This window comes from Chiloscyllium punctatum, chromosome 15 (genome assembly GCF_047496795.1).
Source record: "Chiloscyllium punctatum isolate Juve2018m chromosome 15, sChiPun1.3, whole genome shotgun sequence".
Taxonomy (NCBI): domain Eukaryota; kingdom Metazoa; phylum Chordata; class Chondrichthyes; order Orectolobiformes; family Hemiscylliidae; genus Chiloscyllium; species Chiloscyllium punctatum.
Genome location: NC_092753.1, coordinates 30,844,443 through 30,863,379, shown reverse-complemented (window position 1 = coordinate 30,863,379; position 18,937 = coordinate 30,844,443). Strand labels below are relative to the sequence as shown.

The window sequence follows — 18,937 nt, the reverse complement described above, 5'->3', positions numbered from 1 at the left end:
TGCTTCTGTCTTTTTCTTAATCAAACTCTCAATTTTTTCAGTCATCCAGCATTCCCTATACCCACCAGCCTTTCCTTTCACCCTGACAGGAATATACTTTCTCTGGATTTTCATTATCTCATTTCTGAAGGCTTCCCATTTTCCAGCCGTCCCTTTACCTGTGAACATCTGCCCCCAATCAGCTTTTGAAAGTTTTTGCCTAATACTGTCGAAATTGGCCCTTTTCCAATTTAGAACTTTAACTTTTAGAACTGGTCTATCCTTTTTCATCACTATTTTAAATCTAGTGGGATTATAGTCTCTGGCCCCAAAGTGCAGCCCCACTGACACCTCAGTCACCTGCCCTGCCTTATTTCCCAAGAGTAGTGTTTATTCAGGCAATGCTGATTTCAGAAACCCACAGATTTTTGTTACTCATCACGTTCAGGATCTTGCAGAAAGCATAAAATATCCTTTCCTTGCAGCGAACGTGGTTTAGATTGTAACTTTTATTGGTAATATGAAAGTCTTCTTTCAGCCCGTGATTCTAAATATAGCAGCCTCAACCCAGATCCTCACGAAAACAGTTGTCCATCCATGCAGCGTTAACTGGCGTTAAATTGACAGTTTTACTCAGAGGAGCTGTTAAGTTCACAAGCTTGAGAAATGGAAGATTCAACCTTTCCTGTTTTGTAGTTTGGGTTATGGCTCATTGTTAATGCAGAGTGGAACCCTGGTGTGCATGATCTATGACATTGTATACCATTGCTCCAGCACTGACAGCTCTCATCTGAAAAATTCAACATTTCATTACCCTTCAGAGAAAATCAGTAAAAGGGAAAAAAAAATTGCTTTTCAGCTTTATGAGGTGGCCTACAATTTATCAGTTGTAAATTACATTGAGCATTCAAAATGTCACACTGTTTTATTTCAAAATCATTCATTGACATTCACCTCATAATGTACCTCACATTTAGGCACAGGATGTAAATCTGTATATAAATGAACATCGATGTTTGAAATTAATGGATTTTTCCTGTGTGTGAGAAGACCAAACAGGAGCATTGACATGACAGAATTATTACCATTTCACTCGAAGGGCAAGTTCTGGACATGGAGTGCTGCACAACCTACAACCACCTGTATTTATGCAGCAGTTTTAACATAGTTAGATTACCATCGTGGTTCACAGAGCTGCTGTCTATCCATTCAGATTTTATGTGGTGCATAAATGTTTGTGGCAGTGAATCGTTCCTCTTAGGTTAGTTTCTTGTTTCTATTCATCAGCACCTAATAAAAAGAGAACATGTGACCTATCAGCCTTATTTTCATAAAAACACAGGCACAGTTTCACTAACTTGGATTCTCCAGAAGCTACTCAGACATTGCAGGGTTTTCTTAGGATTTTAGTTATTAGCATGCTCATATATTGGTATGATATTGCATTATCTTAAAATATTGTCAAATGCAAATATTTATTTTTGCATCTGTATTTAGTAATTATTTTCCAGAGCAGTACAGTGGAGCAGTGGGCAAAACTGACCTCATGATCTCTAATTCACTTGGGGAAGTCCAGACATGGCAGTGACCAAAAATAGAAAAGGTGGACCCACGGAATGCTGCTCCTCCGATTTCAGGCCGGTTCTCTCCCATACTGTTGCTGGAACGTTCGTAAAGAACCATCCTGTGATTAGAGGAGTGAGATGAGCCGCAGAAGGGAGCACAGCTTCTGGGTAGGCCAGCAAGACCAGAGACCAAGGCCCACTGCACTTGGAAACAAGCTGTGGAGCAAGGTCAGGAAAGAAGGACTAGGGGTAAGGCTAGTTTCCTAGGATCTTGGGGAAAAATGAGGCTGCAAACTGGGGAGGGAGGACGTACAAATGGCACATGGACAAAGGGGGCAAAAAAGGGGACATGAAGAAGGAGAGAGGCTGCAAATAGGACTGCAAAGTGGGGGAAGGGAGTGCGGTGAGAGGAACTACACAGAGGAAAGCGGTCCCAAGAAGAGGAGGGAGTCCCATGGAAAGGGGAAATTGGGCCGAAATGGTGACAGAGAGGCTGAGAAAGGGAAAGATGAGCTGGGAAGGAGAATGATGGATGGCAAATTAGGGAGAGCATCTAAAAATAAACATAGGAAGACTCATCTAAGTGAGAATAGGAAGACTGAGGTAGTGAATCTGTTACAAATTAATGTGGCATCTCTAGATTAAAGCTGCAGGAGCTCAGGGGTGATTATAATCCATTCTATTTTCCTCCATATATATCGTAATGAACTCGGTGTCAATGTGTAATTATATTGAACAGATTTGTTTCATAAGATTTGCATTTCTATCTTATGACATCTCAAAGCATTTTATACATTATGAATTATTTGAGGTTATTTTCGAGACAAATACACAATGGTTTAGCTGTAACCTCTCCAGTTCTTGGATAGCTTACTTAGAATGAGGGTTTTTGTGTACAACTGCATAATTCTTTTTAGAAAAATTGTTATTGCAAATTTATACTGATTGTTTTCTATCAATTAGAATGTTATGTTGTCTAAAAAATCAATGCTTTCCTTGTGTGTCATGGCTTTAACTTCAATGGACCACTGATGACCATGAGGATGAATTATTTGAATTCTGCTGCTGTGAGCGTCCAAATCCCACAGATACTGAGAGTATTGATGCAGTATGACTGCTTCACCTAATGAAGGAGTTAGTGAGACTGGAAAAGGAGCCCAGACAAACAAAAAGTAGCACTGAAAATCAAAAAACAACTCTCGAGAATTCTCACCAAAAATGTGCTTTCAGTCCTGTTCTAATAACTTATTCCTTACCAATCCTGGACAGAACAATTTCGATCCTCTGTTTTTGTTTGTCAACATTAAGCAGACAAAACCTTCAGGAAAATAACAATGTGAAATTTGCCTTCATGAGTCTTAAAAATAATCAAATTGGACTCTCGAATTTCATTTCAATCTTAGAGCTCATGTTCAGCTGTGAGCAACATCACCCTGATAGTTTGCACATCCTTGTGGTCCAGAAACAAAAGAATTAGTCGCTGCACAAAATCTCCAATCATTTTGATTTTGTTTTATCTGTATGATCCTTCAATCCCAATCGGAAGTAGCCACATACTTGGGAGTTTCTCCTGAAAATTCCACAGGAACTTGACCGCCTTTGATAATTATAACCCAGCGTATAACAGTCATAGTATGTATGGCAAAACTTTCTGTAGTTTGTCCAGAAAAACCTTTCAACCTGAAACAAACAACTTTGACTCCTGTGTTGCTATACTTTTATTGACCTTTTATCTACATTGTACTGCCATCTTTCCTATACACTTTGACTTACTTGCAGTACACAGTTTACTATTAACAAAAAGCTCTGCATTATGCAAAGTATGGTAAATATTTGTAAGAGAGTTCAAGCAGGTCTATCAGTATCACAGTCTTACTAATGTTCATAAGTAATATAAGCTATCTTCTGACATTAGGAGAACAATTGAAATGCCAATCAACTATCTTTTATTTTAATTAGTGCCATAGAGTCATTGAGATGTATAGATGGAAACAACCCCGTCAGTCCAACTCGTCCATGCCGACCAGATATCCTAAATTAATCCAGTCCCATTTGCCAGCACTTGGCCAAATCCCTCTAAATCCTTTCTATTCACATACCCATCCTGATGCCTTCTTAGTGTTGTAATTGTGCCAGCCTCAAACACTTCCTCCGACAGCTCATTCCATACACGCACCATTCTCTGTATGCAAAAGGTGTCCCTTAGGTCTCTTTTAAACCATTCCCCTGTCACCTTAAAACTATATCTTCTAGTTTTTGACTCCCCCAACCCAGGGAAAAGCCCTTGTGTACTTACCCTATCCGTGCCCTTCATGATTTTAGAGTCATGGAGTCATAGAGATGTACAGCTTGGAAACAGACCCTTCGCTCCAACTCGTCCATGCCAACCAGATATCCTAACCCAATCTAATCACACCTGCCTATCCCCTGCCCATATCCCTCCAAACCCTTCCTATTCATGTACTCATCCAGATGCCTTTTAAATGTTGCAATTGTACCAGCCTCCACCACTTCCTCTGGCAGCTCATTCCATACACACACCACCCTCTGCATGAAAACGTTGCACCTTAGGTCCCTTTTATATCTTTCCTCTCTCATCCTAAACCCATGCCCTCTAGTTTTGGATTCTCCCACCTCAGGGAAAAGCCCTTGTCTATTTACCTTATCCATGCCCCTCATGATTTTATAAACCTCTATAAGGTCACCCCTCAGCCTCTGATGCTCAAGGGAAAACAGCCAAAGACTATTCAACTTCACCCTATAGCCCAAATCCTCCAAACCTGGCAACATCTTTGTTAATCTTTTCTGAGCCCTTTCAAATTTCACAACATGCATCCAATAACAAGAAGACCAGAATTGCGTGCAATATTCCAAAAGTGGCCTAACCAATGTCCTGTACAGCCGCAACATGACCTCCCAACTCCAGTACTCAATTCTCTGACCAATAAAGGAAACCATACCAAAGGCCTTCTTCACTATCCTATCTACCTGTGACTCCACTTTCAAGGAGCTATGAACCTGCACTCCAAGGTCTCTTTGTTCAGCAATACTCCTAGGACCTTATCATTAAGTGTATAAGTCCTGCTAAGATTGGCTTTCCCAAACCACAGCACCTCGCATTTATCTGAATTAAACTCCATCTGCTACTACTCAGCCCATGGCCCATCTCATCAAGATCCCTGTTGTAATCTGAAGTAATCTTTTTGCAGTCCACTGCAGCTCCCCAATTTTGGTGTCATCTATACCTCTTATGTTCACAAATGATGTGGATGTAAATGACAAAAAGTAGTGAATCCAGCACTGATCTTTGTGACACTCCACTGGTCACAGGCCTCCAATCTGAAAAACAACCCTCTACCACCACCCTCTGTCTTCTACCTTTGAGCCAGTTCTGTATCCAAATGGCAAGTTCTCCCTGTATTCCATGAGATTTAACCTTGCTAATCAGTCTCCCATGGGGAACCTTGTCGAATGTCTTCCTGAAGTCCATATAGATCACATCTACTGTTCTTCCCTCAGCAACCCTCTTTGTTATTTCTTCAAAAAATTCAATCAAGTTTGTGAGACATTATTTCCCACGAACAAAGCCATGTTGACTATCCCTAATCAGTCCATGCCTATACATGTCCATGTACATCCTCTCCCTCAGGATTCCCTCCAACAATTTACCCACCACCAAAGTCAGGCTCACCAGTCTATTGTTCCCTGGCTTGTCCTTACCACCTTTCTTAAATCGTGGCACCACGTTAGCCACCCTCCAGTCTTCTGGCACCTCACCTGTGACTATCGATGATACAAATATCTCAGCAAGAGGCCCAGCAATCACCTCTGTAGCTTCCCACAGAGTTCTTGGATACACCTGATCAGGTCCTGGGGATTTATCCACTTTTATACATTTCAAGACATCCAACACTTCCTCCTCTGTAATATGGACATTTTTCAAGATGTCACCATCTATTTCCCTACAGTCTATGTCTTCCATGTCCTTTTCCACTTTAAACACTGATGCAAAATATTCATTTAGTTTCTCCCCCATCTCCTGCGGTTCCACACAAAGGCCGCCTTGCTGAACTTTGAGGAGCCCTATTCTCTCCCTAGTTACCCAGTTGTCCTTAATGTATTTGTAAAAACCCTTTAGATTCTCCTTAACTCAATTTGCCAAAGCTATCGCATGTCCCCTTTTTGCCCATTTGATTCCCCTCTTAAGTATACTTATATTACCTTAATAGTCTTCTAAGGATTTATTCGATCTATTCTGTCTTGACCTGACATATGCTTCCTTTTTTTGTTAACCAAACCTTCAATTTCTTTTGTCATCCAGCATTCCCTATACCTACCAGCGTTTCCTTTTACCCTAACAGGGATATGCTTTCTCTGGATTCTCGTTATCTCATTTCTGAAGGCTTCCCATTTTCCAGCCATCCCTTTACCTGCCAACACCTGCCTCCAATCAGTTTTTGAAGGTTCTTGCATTCAAAATTGGCCTTCCTCCAATTTAGAACTTCAACTTTTAGATCTGATCTATCCTCTTCCATCACTATTTTAAAACTAATAGAATTATGGTCACTGTGCTCCCCACTGACACCTCAGTCACCTGCCCTGCCTTATTTCCCAAGAGTAGGTCAAGTTTTCCACTTTCTCTAATAGGTATATCTACATACTGAATCAGAATTTTTTTTTGTACCTGCTTAACAAATTCCTCTCCATCTAAACCCTTAACACTATAGCAGTCCCAGTCTATGTTTGGAAAGTTAAAATCCCCAACACTTGCCACCCTATTATTATTACAGATAACTAAGATCTCCTTACAAATTTGTTTCACAATTTCCCTCTGACCATTAGGGGTCTATAATACAACCCCAATAAGATGATCATACCTTTCTTATTTCTCAGTTCAACTCTAATAACTTCCCTGGATGTATATCTGGGAATTTCCTCCTTCAATACAGCTGTAATGCTATCCCTTATCAAAAACGCCACTCCCTCTCCTCTCTTGCCTCCCTTTCTATCCTTCGTGTAGCATTTGTATCCTGAAACATGAAGCTGCCAGTCCTGCCCTTCCCTGTTAGGCCTCTGGTTTTGAAATAAATGCAGTGTAATTTATCAGTCCTACATTGTTCTCTGCTTTGTCCCTGCCTGCTCTGACTGTTGGACTCTTCTTTTCTCAACTGTACCAGTCTCAGATTGTCTCTTTCCTCACTATCTCCCTGTGTGCCCCACCCCACCAACTTACTAGTTTAAATCCTCCCGAGCACCTTTAGCAAATCTCCCTGCCAGTATATTAGCCCCCTTCCAATTCAGGTGCAATCAGTCCTTCTTGTACAGTTCACTTCTCCCCAGAAGAGGTTCCCATAATCCAAAAATGTGAATCCTTCTCCCATACACCAGCTCCACAGATTTTAATAAATCTCAATAAGGTCACCCTTCAGCCTCTGGTGCTCCAAGGAAAACAGCCCCACCTATTCAGCCTCTCCCGATACCTCAAATCCTCCAACCCTAGCAACACGCTTGTAAATATTTTCTGAACCTTTTCAAGTTTCACAACATCTTTCCAACAGGAGATAGATGAGAATTGCATGCAATATTCCAAAAGTGACCTGACCAATGTCCTATACTGCTGCAACATGACCTCCCAACTCTTATATTCAATGTTCTGACCAATAAAGGAAAGCATACCAAATACCTTCTTCACTATCCTATTTGCCTGCGACTCCACTTTCAAGGAACTATGAGCCTGCACTCCAAGGTCTCTTTATTCAGCAACATTCCCCATACCATTACGTGTATAAGTCCATTTCCTGATTTGCCTTTCACATTTATCTAAATTAAACTCCATCTGCTACTCCTCAGCCCATTGGCCTATCTGATTGAGTGAGATACTCTACATATTTTGTAGCACCTTTCAAGAATATCACAGTTGGTTCCCATTGCCAATGTAAAAGCTTTGCCCATTTGTTGGACAATCTTTGAATTACAAATTGATGCAACCCTGAAGTCTGACCCTGTTTTGTCTTTTTTTTTCACTGTAACAGCAAGGGGAGAAACACTCTGAAGTCACTTTATTAGTGGGACCAAGATATGGAATAAGCCATGTAATCAATGCAAAAACACACCTTGTGGCACTACTGGCTGATTTCAGCCATGTCAACAAGATTGAAATGTTCTCAGAAGATGAAAACAATGTTCGAGTTGAACTAAACGTGTTGGATGTTAAGGTAAGAAAATGGTGTTTCCTTGGAGGTGGTGAGGCAATTGCTGTAGAAGGGGATTGGGGGCAAAGAACAGAAGAGAGTGGAGAGATTGTTGATAAGACATAACTAAAAAAATAACAAATCAAGTTTCAAAGTTCTGGAGCTCTTCCTGTTACCTCATAGGTACAATTTAACATGAAGAACATTGGAAGCTTGAATTTTAAATATTTGTAACATCAACTGAAAGAGCTGAAAACGCCGGCTTGTTACTAGTTGGGCGAATAAATCTTGGCAGGATAGACCTGACAAGATTTCATTTCATGAGTTACTTTATCACCCTGTGAATGGATTTGATAGTTTGAATTCCAAATGGATAGTTTTAATGGATAGGTTCGATTCCAGCCTTGGGTAACTGTCTGTGTGGCGTTTGCATATTCTCCCTGGGTTTCCTCCAGGTGCTCTGGTTTCCTCCCACAGTCCAAAGATGTGTAGGCCAGGTGAATTGGCCGTGCTAAATTGCCCATAGGTTACGTGCATTAGTCAGCAGGAAATGGGTCTGGGTGGGTTACTCTTCGGAGGGTCGGTGTGGACTTGTTGGGCCAAAGGGCCTGTTTCCACACTGTAGAATCTAATCTAATCATACTGTGAGCTTTAAAAGGAGTTCCATATCTATGAGATTACTCATATTCAGTCAGTGCATGGGGCCAATTTCTGTGTAATTCTTTTACTATTACAAGGGAAAGGTTCACTGATTTGATAAATCAAAATTAACTTTTCAGTCTCAGATGTAAGATTTTTAAACTGCTGTTGTGCCTTTGTTTGCAGCCCATCATATTATTAATGGAGTCAACAGATGCAATGAACCTTGCTTGCTTGACTGCTGGATACTACAGGCTGTTGGTAGATTCACGACGCTCCATATTTAACATGGCTCATGGCAAATGCACTGTGAATAATGAAGCAGGTAGCATCATTCGATGTGAGCATGCAATTTTTCTGAATTTATTACATTCAAAACATTAGTCTAACAATTACTTCCAGACGTCAGGGAATGATTTGTATATTTGCGCTGGGGGTGATTGTGATGCTAGGGCTGAGTGAAGGTTGGGGGGAAGAGGGTGGAGGGGAGATTGAAAACTTAGACAGCTATTGAATTGTGCAGTATTACACCAGTACAAGCTCAGTCCTTGTGCTAGCTGAGTTCTTGGGAACAGCAGATCAGAGTTGAGAGTGTGGTGCTGGAAAAGCACAGCAGGTCAGACAGCATCCGAGGAGCAGGAGAATTGACGTTTCAGGCATAAGCCCTTCACCTGGAATGTTCTTGGCAACAGTCTTCTCAGTTTGTTCCACAGTGATATCATGGTACAAACCATGCTTTATAACATTTGGACAACAGTGATGCTACATGGACGGAGAGGGAGAAATTGCGGATGACTTTTAAACTATTGAAGGCACCAAGCCTGACCAATAACGATTACATGGGGCTTGATATAGCATGGATTCATATCTGTAACTTTCAACAATGATGGAAAAGGAGATTTCCTGGATACAACCTGTTTAAAGAAATACGAATGAGTTTGGTTGCACCGAGGATACAAAGGAAATCTTTCCTTGTGGCAATATTGTGATTGCCTTTGTGAAGAGACGACAATATTTAAATACTAGCATTGTTACTAATGTCCTTCTAATCTCTAAAAGACTCAGTTTCATTTTATCCATAGATTTGTTTACCAGCCATTATTTCTGATCTTTCTCCAGTCAGAGCTGAATATTGTTGTAGTGTCGTCCATTAATAACTGCATGATACAGGTGACCATATGTGAATCTGTACAATGAGCTTTGGGAAGTTATTCAATAATGGAAGGCATCACATTCAAATTCAATCCTGTCTACAACCAGCCCACACACAGGTGCATGTGCACGCAAGCACTTTCTGGTAATTTTGTTGGAATTGATTTTCTTTTTCTGCCTAATTTGATGCTTTTTGACACATTTGCACCAGACCTTTTTATAACTAAGGAAATTTAAAGCAATGAAGGTTTCAATAAAATAAGGCATTACCCATTCAAGACAGATGATGAAGCATTTTTTTTCTGAGAATTCTCTGCCTCAAAAGGCAGTGTATGCAGAAACTTCAACATTTTTAAGACTGAGGTAAATAGATTCTTGATTGCAAAGGGGATGAAAGGTTATTGGGAGTCTGAAGGAACGTAGAGCTCAAACAAAGCCAAGTCAGCTGTGATCTTATTAGATGCCAGAGTAGACTTGAAGGATCTACTCTTGTTCCTCGTTCACAATGTATTCACTCCTCAATGCTGTCACCAAAGTTCCCTCTGCAATCCACCTTAACGTTATCAAAATAATTTTTCAATTGATAGATTTTTAAAATTATATTTGCTATTCCCCTAACTGATCGGTCAGTTTGCAGTTTTATTTATTATGGCACGTCGAATCAATGCCTTTTGTTCAGAGAACATGAGGGATGTACAAACAGAACCAATATAGGTAGGCCAGAAAGCACAGTGGGGAGGGGAGGGAACAAAGGAATGGATTTACTGCAAATTAAGACCTGGGCCGCAGTTTTCATAAATAAAGCTCAACGGAACAAAATGTACAATTAGCCACAGATGGTACACACAGTCCATAAGTACAAGTCCCAATCACACACAAGTGAAGAAGTGACGACTTGAAGGTTACATTGCATCTGTGACTGATTTCTTTCATTCAATCAAGGATTGAATTTTAACAAAATTGTGGCTCTGGGGTGCATGGTACGGTAAAGACCAAAGAAATCTGTTTCCTGACACAAGCCTTGAACTCATCCATATTTGGTTGTAACAAAAGCCCGAGGTTGGACACGCAGCCAATCTGCTCCAAGGAAGAATGGTTGCAACTTTAAATAAGGCTGCTCATTCTATCATCACACATTTTGATTTAAAACTTAGCTGCTGTTGAAGAGTTCTCCTGAGCCTCAGGGGAGATGGCAGGTTGCAGAAGACGAAGACTTGGTGTGTTCAGAACATCTGCAGAGGCACCTATCTCCTCTGTCCAAGGGCCTGTCTGCGAAGCAGCTGCAACTGGGCACCATGCTACTAACAACATTGTCCAAGAGATCTCCAAACCTATTACAAGCCCTCCAACCTCTACTCTACCATCAAACATCAATCCTTGCCACACCACCACCCTCTGATCCCTCTTGAAGCTTCTGAAACCTTCACCACTCTTCTAACTTAGCCTGAACACCTCACTTGCCTCCCCACATGGCCAGGGTTTGAAAGCAGGGTGACAAGTGTCAGTAGTAGTGTGAAACAGATTTGGGAAAGAAGACTTGAGGATTTTGGAGTGAAGCAAAGAAGGATCAGGAGAGGGGTAATGACTGGAGGGCAGAAAGCAGTAGGTGAGTCAGGTGGCAAGGAAGGCAGTCATGGTTTAAGAGACAGACAGCAAGTGAGATCAGTGGGGTTTTCTATGGCTGAGTTTGCTCTGTGCCATTTTGTATGCAGGCAGCTACCTGGGATGGAGTCTGCAGTTGTGGCTTCAGCAGACGCAGCCTTGAAAACAAAACTGAAATTCAAGTTAAGAAACAATACCCCCTGGTGGAGGCAAAACATGCTGACCCCTGTTAACCAGAATAATTATAGTAGATCAAGCTTACATAGACAGCTTTCATTAGAAATATGGACAAGGAAATTTATAATAGAAGTATAAAAACAAGAAAAGCATATGACTTTGGAGCCTAATTCTGCCATACGTTCAATCAAAATTATCCTGTGTTCTCTGATTCCGCTAAAGCTGAAACCTGGAATTACTTTTTCACTCCCTGCACAATATTACAAATTTTCAGAAGGTTGGTTCTTAGGTGAACTCTTAAGTCACAACTATTTGAGGAGGGATGTGTTCTTACTCCCATTTTTAAGACCCAATTATTTATTACCTTGGCAGCTCAGATAACTTGCAGCTAGTTTGATGGAATTCTCTCTCTTTGCAAAAAGCGTTGACTAGTTTTCAACACAGATGACAAAAATGGATTCCTCACCATATGGCACCCACAAATTCAAACTCCTTTTTCCAACCAATGTGTTTGCTAATTCCAATCAGGTTCTGTTGTTGTTTGATACTTTGAGATTCTTTTGTCCCAGTTTGTTGCATAAGGAGAACTATTGAAATGCAATGGAATGTCGACAGGATCTATTCACATTTGCCTAACACCCGTTGGGTTTCAACGTTTCCTTTTGGCAATGTTAAAAACAGTCAGGTCATTCTTCAATGACGACTCCTCCTTGAACAAAGGTTTGTGTGAATTCCCATGGTTGCTGTGAATTTCCAGATTTAAGTACCACATTCACTTGAGACTCAGCACTGGATCGGTGGTGCTGGAAGAGCACTGCAGTTCCAGGCAGCATCCGAGGAGCAGTAAAATCGATGTTTCAGGCAAAAGCCCTTCATCAGGAATACAGGCAGAGAGCCTGAAGGGTGGAGAGATAAGTGAGAGGAGGATGGGGGTGGGGAGAAAGTAGCATAGAGTACAATAGGTGAGTGGGGGAGGGGATAAAGGTGATAGGTCGGGGGCGGGGGGAGGGTGGAGTGGATAGGTGGAAAAGAAGATAGGCAGGTAGGACAAGTCATGGGGACAGTGCTGAGCTGGAAGTTTGGAACTGGGGTGAGGTGGGGCAAGGGGAAATGAGGAAACTGTTGAAGTCCACATTGATGCCCTGGGATTGAAGTGTTCCAAGGCAGAAGATGAGGTGTTCTTCCTCCAGGCGTCTGGTGGTGAGGGAGCAGCGGTGAAGGAGGCCCAGGACCTCCATGTCCTTGGCAGAGTGGGAGGGAGAGTTGAAATGTTGGGCCACAGGGCGGTGTGGTTGATTGGTGCGGGTGTCCCGGAGATGTTCCCTAAAGCACTCTGCTAGGAGGCGACCAGTCTCCCCAATGTAGAGGAGACCACATCAGGAGGAACGGATACAATAAATGATATTGGTGGATGTGCAGGTAAAACTTAAAATGTCAAGGGCACATGATTTGTAGCAGCCATTTTAATATCATGCTTTTGTCTAAATTTTATAAGTATTGACTGAGAATTATAATATATTGGATTATGACAAAGAAGTGTTTATATTGTGTGTGTGTTAAGTAATGATGCTGATAGTTATTTATGAACAATCTGTCTTTCCTTTCCATAGGCCCAGAATACAAGACCAAACATAATATGCACACCTTAGAATGGAATTATTTACCGAAAAGTTCATGCCACATCAGGGCTAAAAAAGATGCCCAGCCATCATCTATTAGAGAATCAAAGCAGCAAAATATAGATTTCGCAAATGATTCAATTTATCATGAAGATCCCAGAGGGGGGTTAATAACAGAGATTACAGATGTTCATGACCATAGTCATCTAGGAGCCGAATATATAAATACTATGGAAGCTGAAAACAAAGCTTTCAACAGGTTGTCCTCTGGGAAAGAACATACAAAGACAGTACAAGAATCTCCAAGGGGAGCAAAGGTATCCTTTGTCTTCGAGGATCACAATGTAGCTGCTTTTAATCCAAGACACCTTGGATATGAAAGATTGCTGGATGATAGCCCAAGCAATTTAGACCAACAGGCATCTATGTATTTGGCCAATGTAAGTGACACTAAATGTTCAGAGTACTCATTCCCAGGGATTGATGTGGACAACATTGATACAAACGCAGTTTATGCAAACATTAACGATAGCAGAATGTTTGCAAGTGCAGAAAACATCGAAGAGCCGTTACTACATGACATATGTTATTCAGAGACGACAGATGATGCTGAGGATGAAGATGAGGCCAGCTGTGAGGAAGATATCCCACTTGGAGAGGCCGACAAAACCGACATTCTCAATATTTCTGGGTCTAGTGATGACATAATTGACTTAACATCACTTCCTCCACCTGGAGGTGATGACGATGATGAAGATGATTTTCTCCTTCACACGCTGAATATAGCAATAGCTGCCCCTCCGCCAGGTTTCAGAGACAACAGCTCTGATGAAGAAGATGGCCAGCATCAACAAGCGCAGAGTTCACAGGAGACTGCACAAAACAAATGCTCTCCAAGTGATGACATCCCAGTGTCGCTAATAGATGCCATTCCTACACAGGCCGAAGACCAGAGTGGTGAGCAAGCATTAGATGATGCAGTGGTATCCACTTTGCAAGCACTGGAGGCGCTGGCAGCTTCTGAGGAGCAGTCCGTTCAGCAAACAGATGACAGTTCAGGTTCTTTCACCATAGTAACATTTATTCATTGACTTTCATAATGTTCCATCTGTAAATTTGTTAACAACTTGGAAACATTCCAGAACAAATTTTACCATCAGTGTGTCATCCCATTTTTCTGATCTGGCATGCTAATGGAACAATCTTAGTTCATATTTCATGCGCTGGATGCTTATTATGCACTGAAATTTAAGAATGCTAAACACTTTATTTAATAAACCTATTTTATTATGATTAAAAAAGTGCCTATGATGACGTAATTAATTGGGTGTTTATTCTCTTATGGCATACAGGTGTAGTGATATTAAGAGCTTATAGTCCTGAGTCGTCATCGGATTCTGGCAATGAAACAAACTCCTCTGAAATGACTGAAAGCTCTGAGGTAGCCTCAGCACAGAAGCATTCTGAGGGTTCCATGCATATGCTTGTGGCCACCAGCGAAGGCTATCAACAACTTCAAGAAGAGCAAACTGAATTCCCAATCTCTCAGAATGAGAACATAGGGCCCACTTCTAAAATGATTCCAAAAGCTACACATTCCTTGACTGTCCAACGGGGTAGCAATGCAAAGTCGAAAGCTGTGCCTTCGAAACAGATACTTCCTTCTGAGGAAGTTGAGATGGAGCCAGAGACAATGGAGACAAAATCTGTCACCGACTACTTCAGCAAACTGCAGATGGGATCTCTAATGTATTCTTGTGCAAGTAAGCAAAAAAACAAGGCAGGTGATAGTAATGTCAAGATAGCACATGATGGTAATGTATCAATGAAAAGGCAACATGCAAACAGAAAGACAGAACTGGGCGATGATTTGTCATCCAACGGCAAATACAGCACATTGATTACAAAGAACAGTCACGGCACAACCACTTTTGACTTAGAAAGCACTACTTTCCGTAGAGAGACACAAAGTTGGTTTCAAGTTTCAGGAGAAAAGATGACTGATCAGCATTTCCCAGGGTTAATTAATGGTAAAGGTTTTCACAAATCCTGCGTAGTTTCTAGAGCTGAACATGAAGGGAAAGAACCAGATACTGAAGTAGATGATCGTTGCTCCTTGGCCAGCACTTCCGGGCTTGGACGTGATGAAAGCTTTCTTTCTGATACCACTTACATGTCTTCAACCAAACACCTGACCGATTCAGAAGATGCAGAGCTGTTCCCTGATGACCACTCGTCAGAGCTTCCGGAAGCTGAACAGAGTGTGACCAGACTTTGTGAATACCATATGACAAAAAGAATGTCCTCTTTGCAAAGTGAGGGTCATTACTCTTTGCAGAGTTCCCAGTGTTCTTCAGTAGATGCAGCCTGCAGTACAGGCAGTAGTACGTGTGCCACCCCAGTCGACTCCCCCCTCTGTACAAGTGATATTAAGCACATATTATCGGAATCTTCTTTAAAAGGCCTTGGCTACATTTCAGAAGATCAACGAACACTTTTGCTTCAAAGCCACGGAACATCATATAAAGATCTGCATCCCCAAGCTGAAGCCATGTGTCATAGGAGAACAGCCCATAACACGCATGCGCCTTCAAATGCTGAACCAATATTTGGTACCATACGTGATGGGTGCCACCGAGTACCCAAGATTAAAGAAACCACAGGTACCTCAGTAAACAGCGATAATATTTACACAGATGTTGAGCTGCAACATTTAACATTTGAAAGTAAAATAGAGAGTGAGGGAAATGATGATTTTCGAGATCAGGAAAGTAGTCCTCTTTTGTCAGATTCACCTCAGGAAGTTAGCTCTCAAAATTCTAACACAGGTGTAGTGGAAAGAACAAGTAAGCCCAAACCTGATGAAGGTAATCGTTTATCTCAAGAAATTAAACACAGCACATTTCTTAATCTTAAAAGCACAAAAATCACTTTCCCGAATGAACATGACAGTGTCAAAGAATATAAGAAATTTTCTAAGTATTATAGGTCTAACACATTAACATTCCCTTCATTGGTTTCAACATCCAAAGACTCATTTCCTTCCAGTAAAAGTAAGTTAGCTAAGAATTCTCTATGTAATTTTAGAAATATAATTTTTACTTCCTTGCCAGCCAAGTTGAGGAGGGAGAATGACTTAGCTAAACAGAGGACTCAAAAAACTAGACAGCTTGAGGAAACTAATAACAAAAGCAAGCAAGTTGACTGTTTTGACAGAGATGTAGGACAAGATCTGCATTCTGAGCAATGTCTCAGTCTGAGTAAAGGAGCTGCCAGTGAGAATGATAAAGCTGTGCCTGGAGGTTTTGATGAGAAGCAGCTCTCTGCTGAGGACAAGCAGTGCAACCCAGATTGTAAATTGCAGCATGTTGTCAAGGAGGTGCTTAATGATTCTCTGTGTTTTTCTGCCACCCCTAGTGTAGCTTGCACACAGCCTGAGCAACGAGGAAGAGGAGGTGCAACTTCAGCATTCACTAATCAATTCAAAGCCGACAACATTACTCTGCCATCAAACATTTGCAATGATACAAAGGTGCCAAGTACCTGCCGAGAGTCACCTGATCTTTCCAAAGTAGAACAAGCGCATGCAACACCACTTAATAGGAAAGCCTGTGAAGTTGGCAGAGGAAGCCTTAAAATTCCTCCCAGAAAGAAGGTGTTGAGGCGTTGCAGCAGCAGTGTTACACCAGGAATGGGAAATGTAGAAACCCTAGTAGGAAAATCAAAGACTTTCATAGGATTCCAGTATTCTGATCTCCCCGAAATATCTGATCCTCATCCTGTACAGAAAAGAGTCGAACTTCCTCTGGGCGAGAGATTATCAAAGAGCCACTCTCAAGGATCAGTGAGAATAAATACATCATGCTGCTCCATTGCTGCAGACGGGAAGGATAGTCGGAGATCAATGGAGATACTTTCAGTGCAAAAGGATTTCCGACACATCAAGCCATTGCCTTTTCCAAAGGTGGAGATGAGCAACTGGAAGTGTCGTGGTCCTTTTACCTATTGTTTCCTTAATAAAGACAATGATGCTGAAGAGGATGATGATGATGATGGTTATGGTAGTAAGGGACAGTTGTCTTGCTTGGACCAAAATCATCTCTTCTCCAGTCCATCTCAAGCATTCTGTATGTCCTCCAACTCTGCAAGTGCCAGAAAGGCTCTCGGACTGTCTGTGGAACCTTGTAGAGTGACTGGGGGCAACAACGGCAATGAGGAGGAACATACAGACACTAATGACATGGCATTTGCTGGCAGGATTGCCAGAATTAATGCTCTAAAGGACAAGGTGTACACACTGCCAGGCGGATTTCTTGCAGCACAGAGAGATGCCAGCGAACTGCTGTCTCTTTTGCAGGCAAGCATCGGTAATAAAGAACATGTAAAATCAGACCTCCGTCAACTCCGATTTAGCCAGTACAAACAACTGTTATCAGTTGAATCGAGGGAGTTGGGAAGCGCCTGCAGGAAAATGGCTGCTGCAGAAAAAAGCCCAGAGGAAATGCTCTTAGCTATGACGTCCAGCTTCCAAGTACTGTGTTGCTTAACAGAAGCCTGCATGCGATTAGTTAAAGTCATGAATTCTGAAACACAGCAACAGGAAATTGTTGCTAAGGTAGATGAGGTTGTAATGAACTATATTTGTCTGCTGAGAGCTGCTGAAGCAGTGTCTGGAGCAACCCCCATTGATCCTAACGTTAAGGTTTTAGCGCGACATTCAATTACCATGACGGCTATTGTAAGCACACTAACCCGTTCACTTAAAACGCTTTTAAATAAATAAGATGCAAATCGTATTTTAAAATGTACCCTTGTAAAGCCATACATAGAGTTTACTGTAAGTGTGGGGCCACCACACGGACTGCTATAAAGGAAACTTGGTTTTGTGTACATTATGTTTTATATGATGAGGCTGTGAGATATTCATGTGTTATACAGCTCAATCTGCTAGAACTGTAATGTAATTGAAATTCCCTTTCTGATGACAAGGAAGTATAGAAAGCAATGGTATAAAAATTAGTTATTTTTCATATGGAACCCGAGCTCCAGAATGGTTGAGTGGCCTGACCAAGTGTGTCAAGATCCCCTAGTACTATAACTGCCATCACGGGGTGGGGGAGGGAGGGGAGGGCAAGGGCTGGGGTGTTTGGAAGGGGTTGTCGTTACTGGTCACATACGTGATGCTTCATCACTCTGTAAATAATAATTATCTAAAATTTTAAAGTATGCTTTTTAACCAATGCAAACAATATAAACAATAAACAATTAAATTGATCAGTTATGTCTTATTATTTTGGGGAGGCAATCACAAAGGTGAAAGGTTTGCTTTCCCTTCCTTCTGCTTTAGTTTGTTCTGACAGCAGTTGTTTAGCACAAACACACAATCAGGAAATATTCTAAACTGAGGAGCATAAAAGTTATATATCAGGTGAAATATTTATAGAGTAAGCATTTTTTTAAATTGCAGAGAGAAATATTCTATTAAAATATATTTTTAAACAAACCATTACAATGCCCTCTGAAACTAGGTAACCTGCAAACAGCAATGGAATACAAGCTTCTTTTTTAAATAGTTAGGTTTCTGCACATCATTCATTCTGAACAGTTCAGTAGTTGTCTATCAATATGAATTATCATCCCTTATAGGAGAGTATCTCTAACTAGATAGTCAATGAAATAAAGCTGCCTCAGGCTGTGAGCACATTTCAGTATGCAAAATGGAGTCTTAGGAAGATAGGATAGTGAAGAAAGTGTTTACTATGCTTTCCTTTATTGGTCAGAGCATTGACTATACGAGTTGGGAGGTCATGTTGCGGCTGTACAGGACATTGGTTAGGCCACTTTTGGAATTTCATGTGCAATTCTGGTCTCCTTGCTATAGGAAGGATGTTGTGAAACTTGAAAGGATTCAGAAAAGATTTACAAGGATGTTACCAGGGTTGGAGAATTTGTGCTATACGGAGAAGCTAATATGTTGAGGCTGTTTTCCCTGGACCATTGGAGGCTGAGCAGT

General features: G+C 41.3%; 1 protein-coding gene across 9 annotated transcripts in view; it reads left to right on the top strand.

Annotated features, from left to right (window-relative positions):
* frmpd4 (FERM and PDZ domain containing 4) overlaps positions 1-18,035 on the top strand; it is a 750,261-nt gene extending 732,226 nt beyond the window's left edge. For 6 of the 9 annotated variants that reach the window (XM_072584870.1, XM_072584867.1, XM_072584869.1 and 3 more), the window contains 4 exons: positions 7,577-7,759; positions 8,561-8,714; positions 12,916-13,983; positions 14,277-18,035. In XM_072584870.1, coding sequence (XP_072440971.1) covers positions 7,577-7,759; positions 8,561-8,714; positions 12,916-13,983; positions 14,277-17,707 — 4,836 coding nt within the window. In that variant the 3' untranslated portion in view covers positions 17,708-18,035. The remainder of the gene's footprint in view (positions 1-7,576; positions 7,760-8,560; positions 8,715-12,915; positions 13,984-14,276) is intronic. The other 3 variants (XM_072584876.1, XM_072584871.1, XM_072584872.1) reach the window with 3 other exon arrangements.
* Positions 18,036-18,937: the final 902 nt, after the last annotated feature.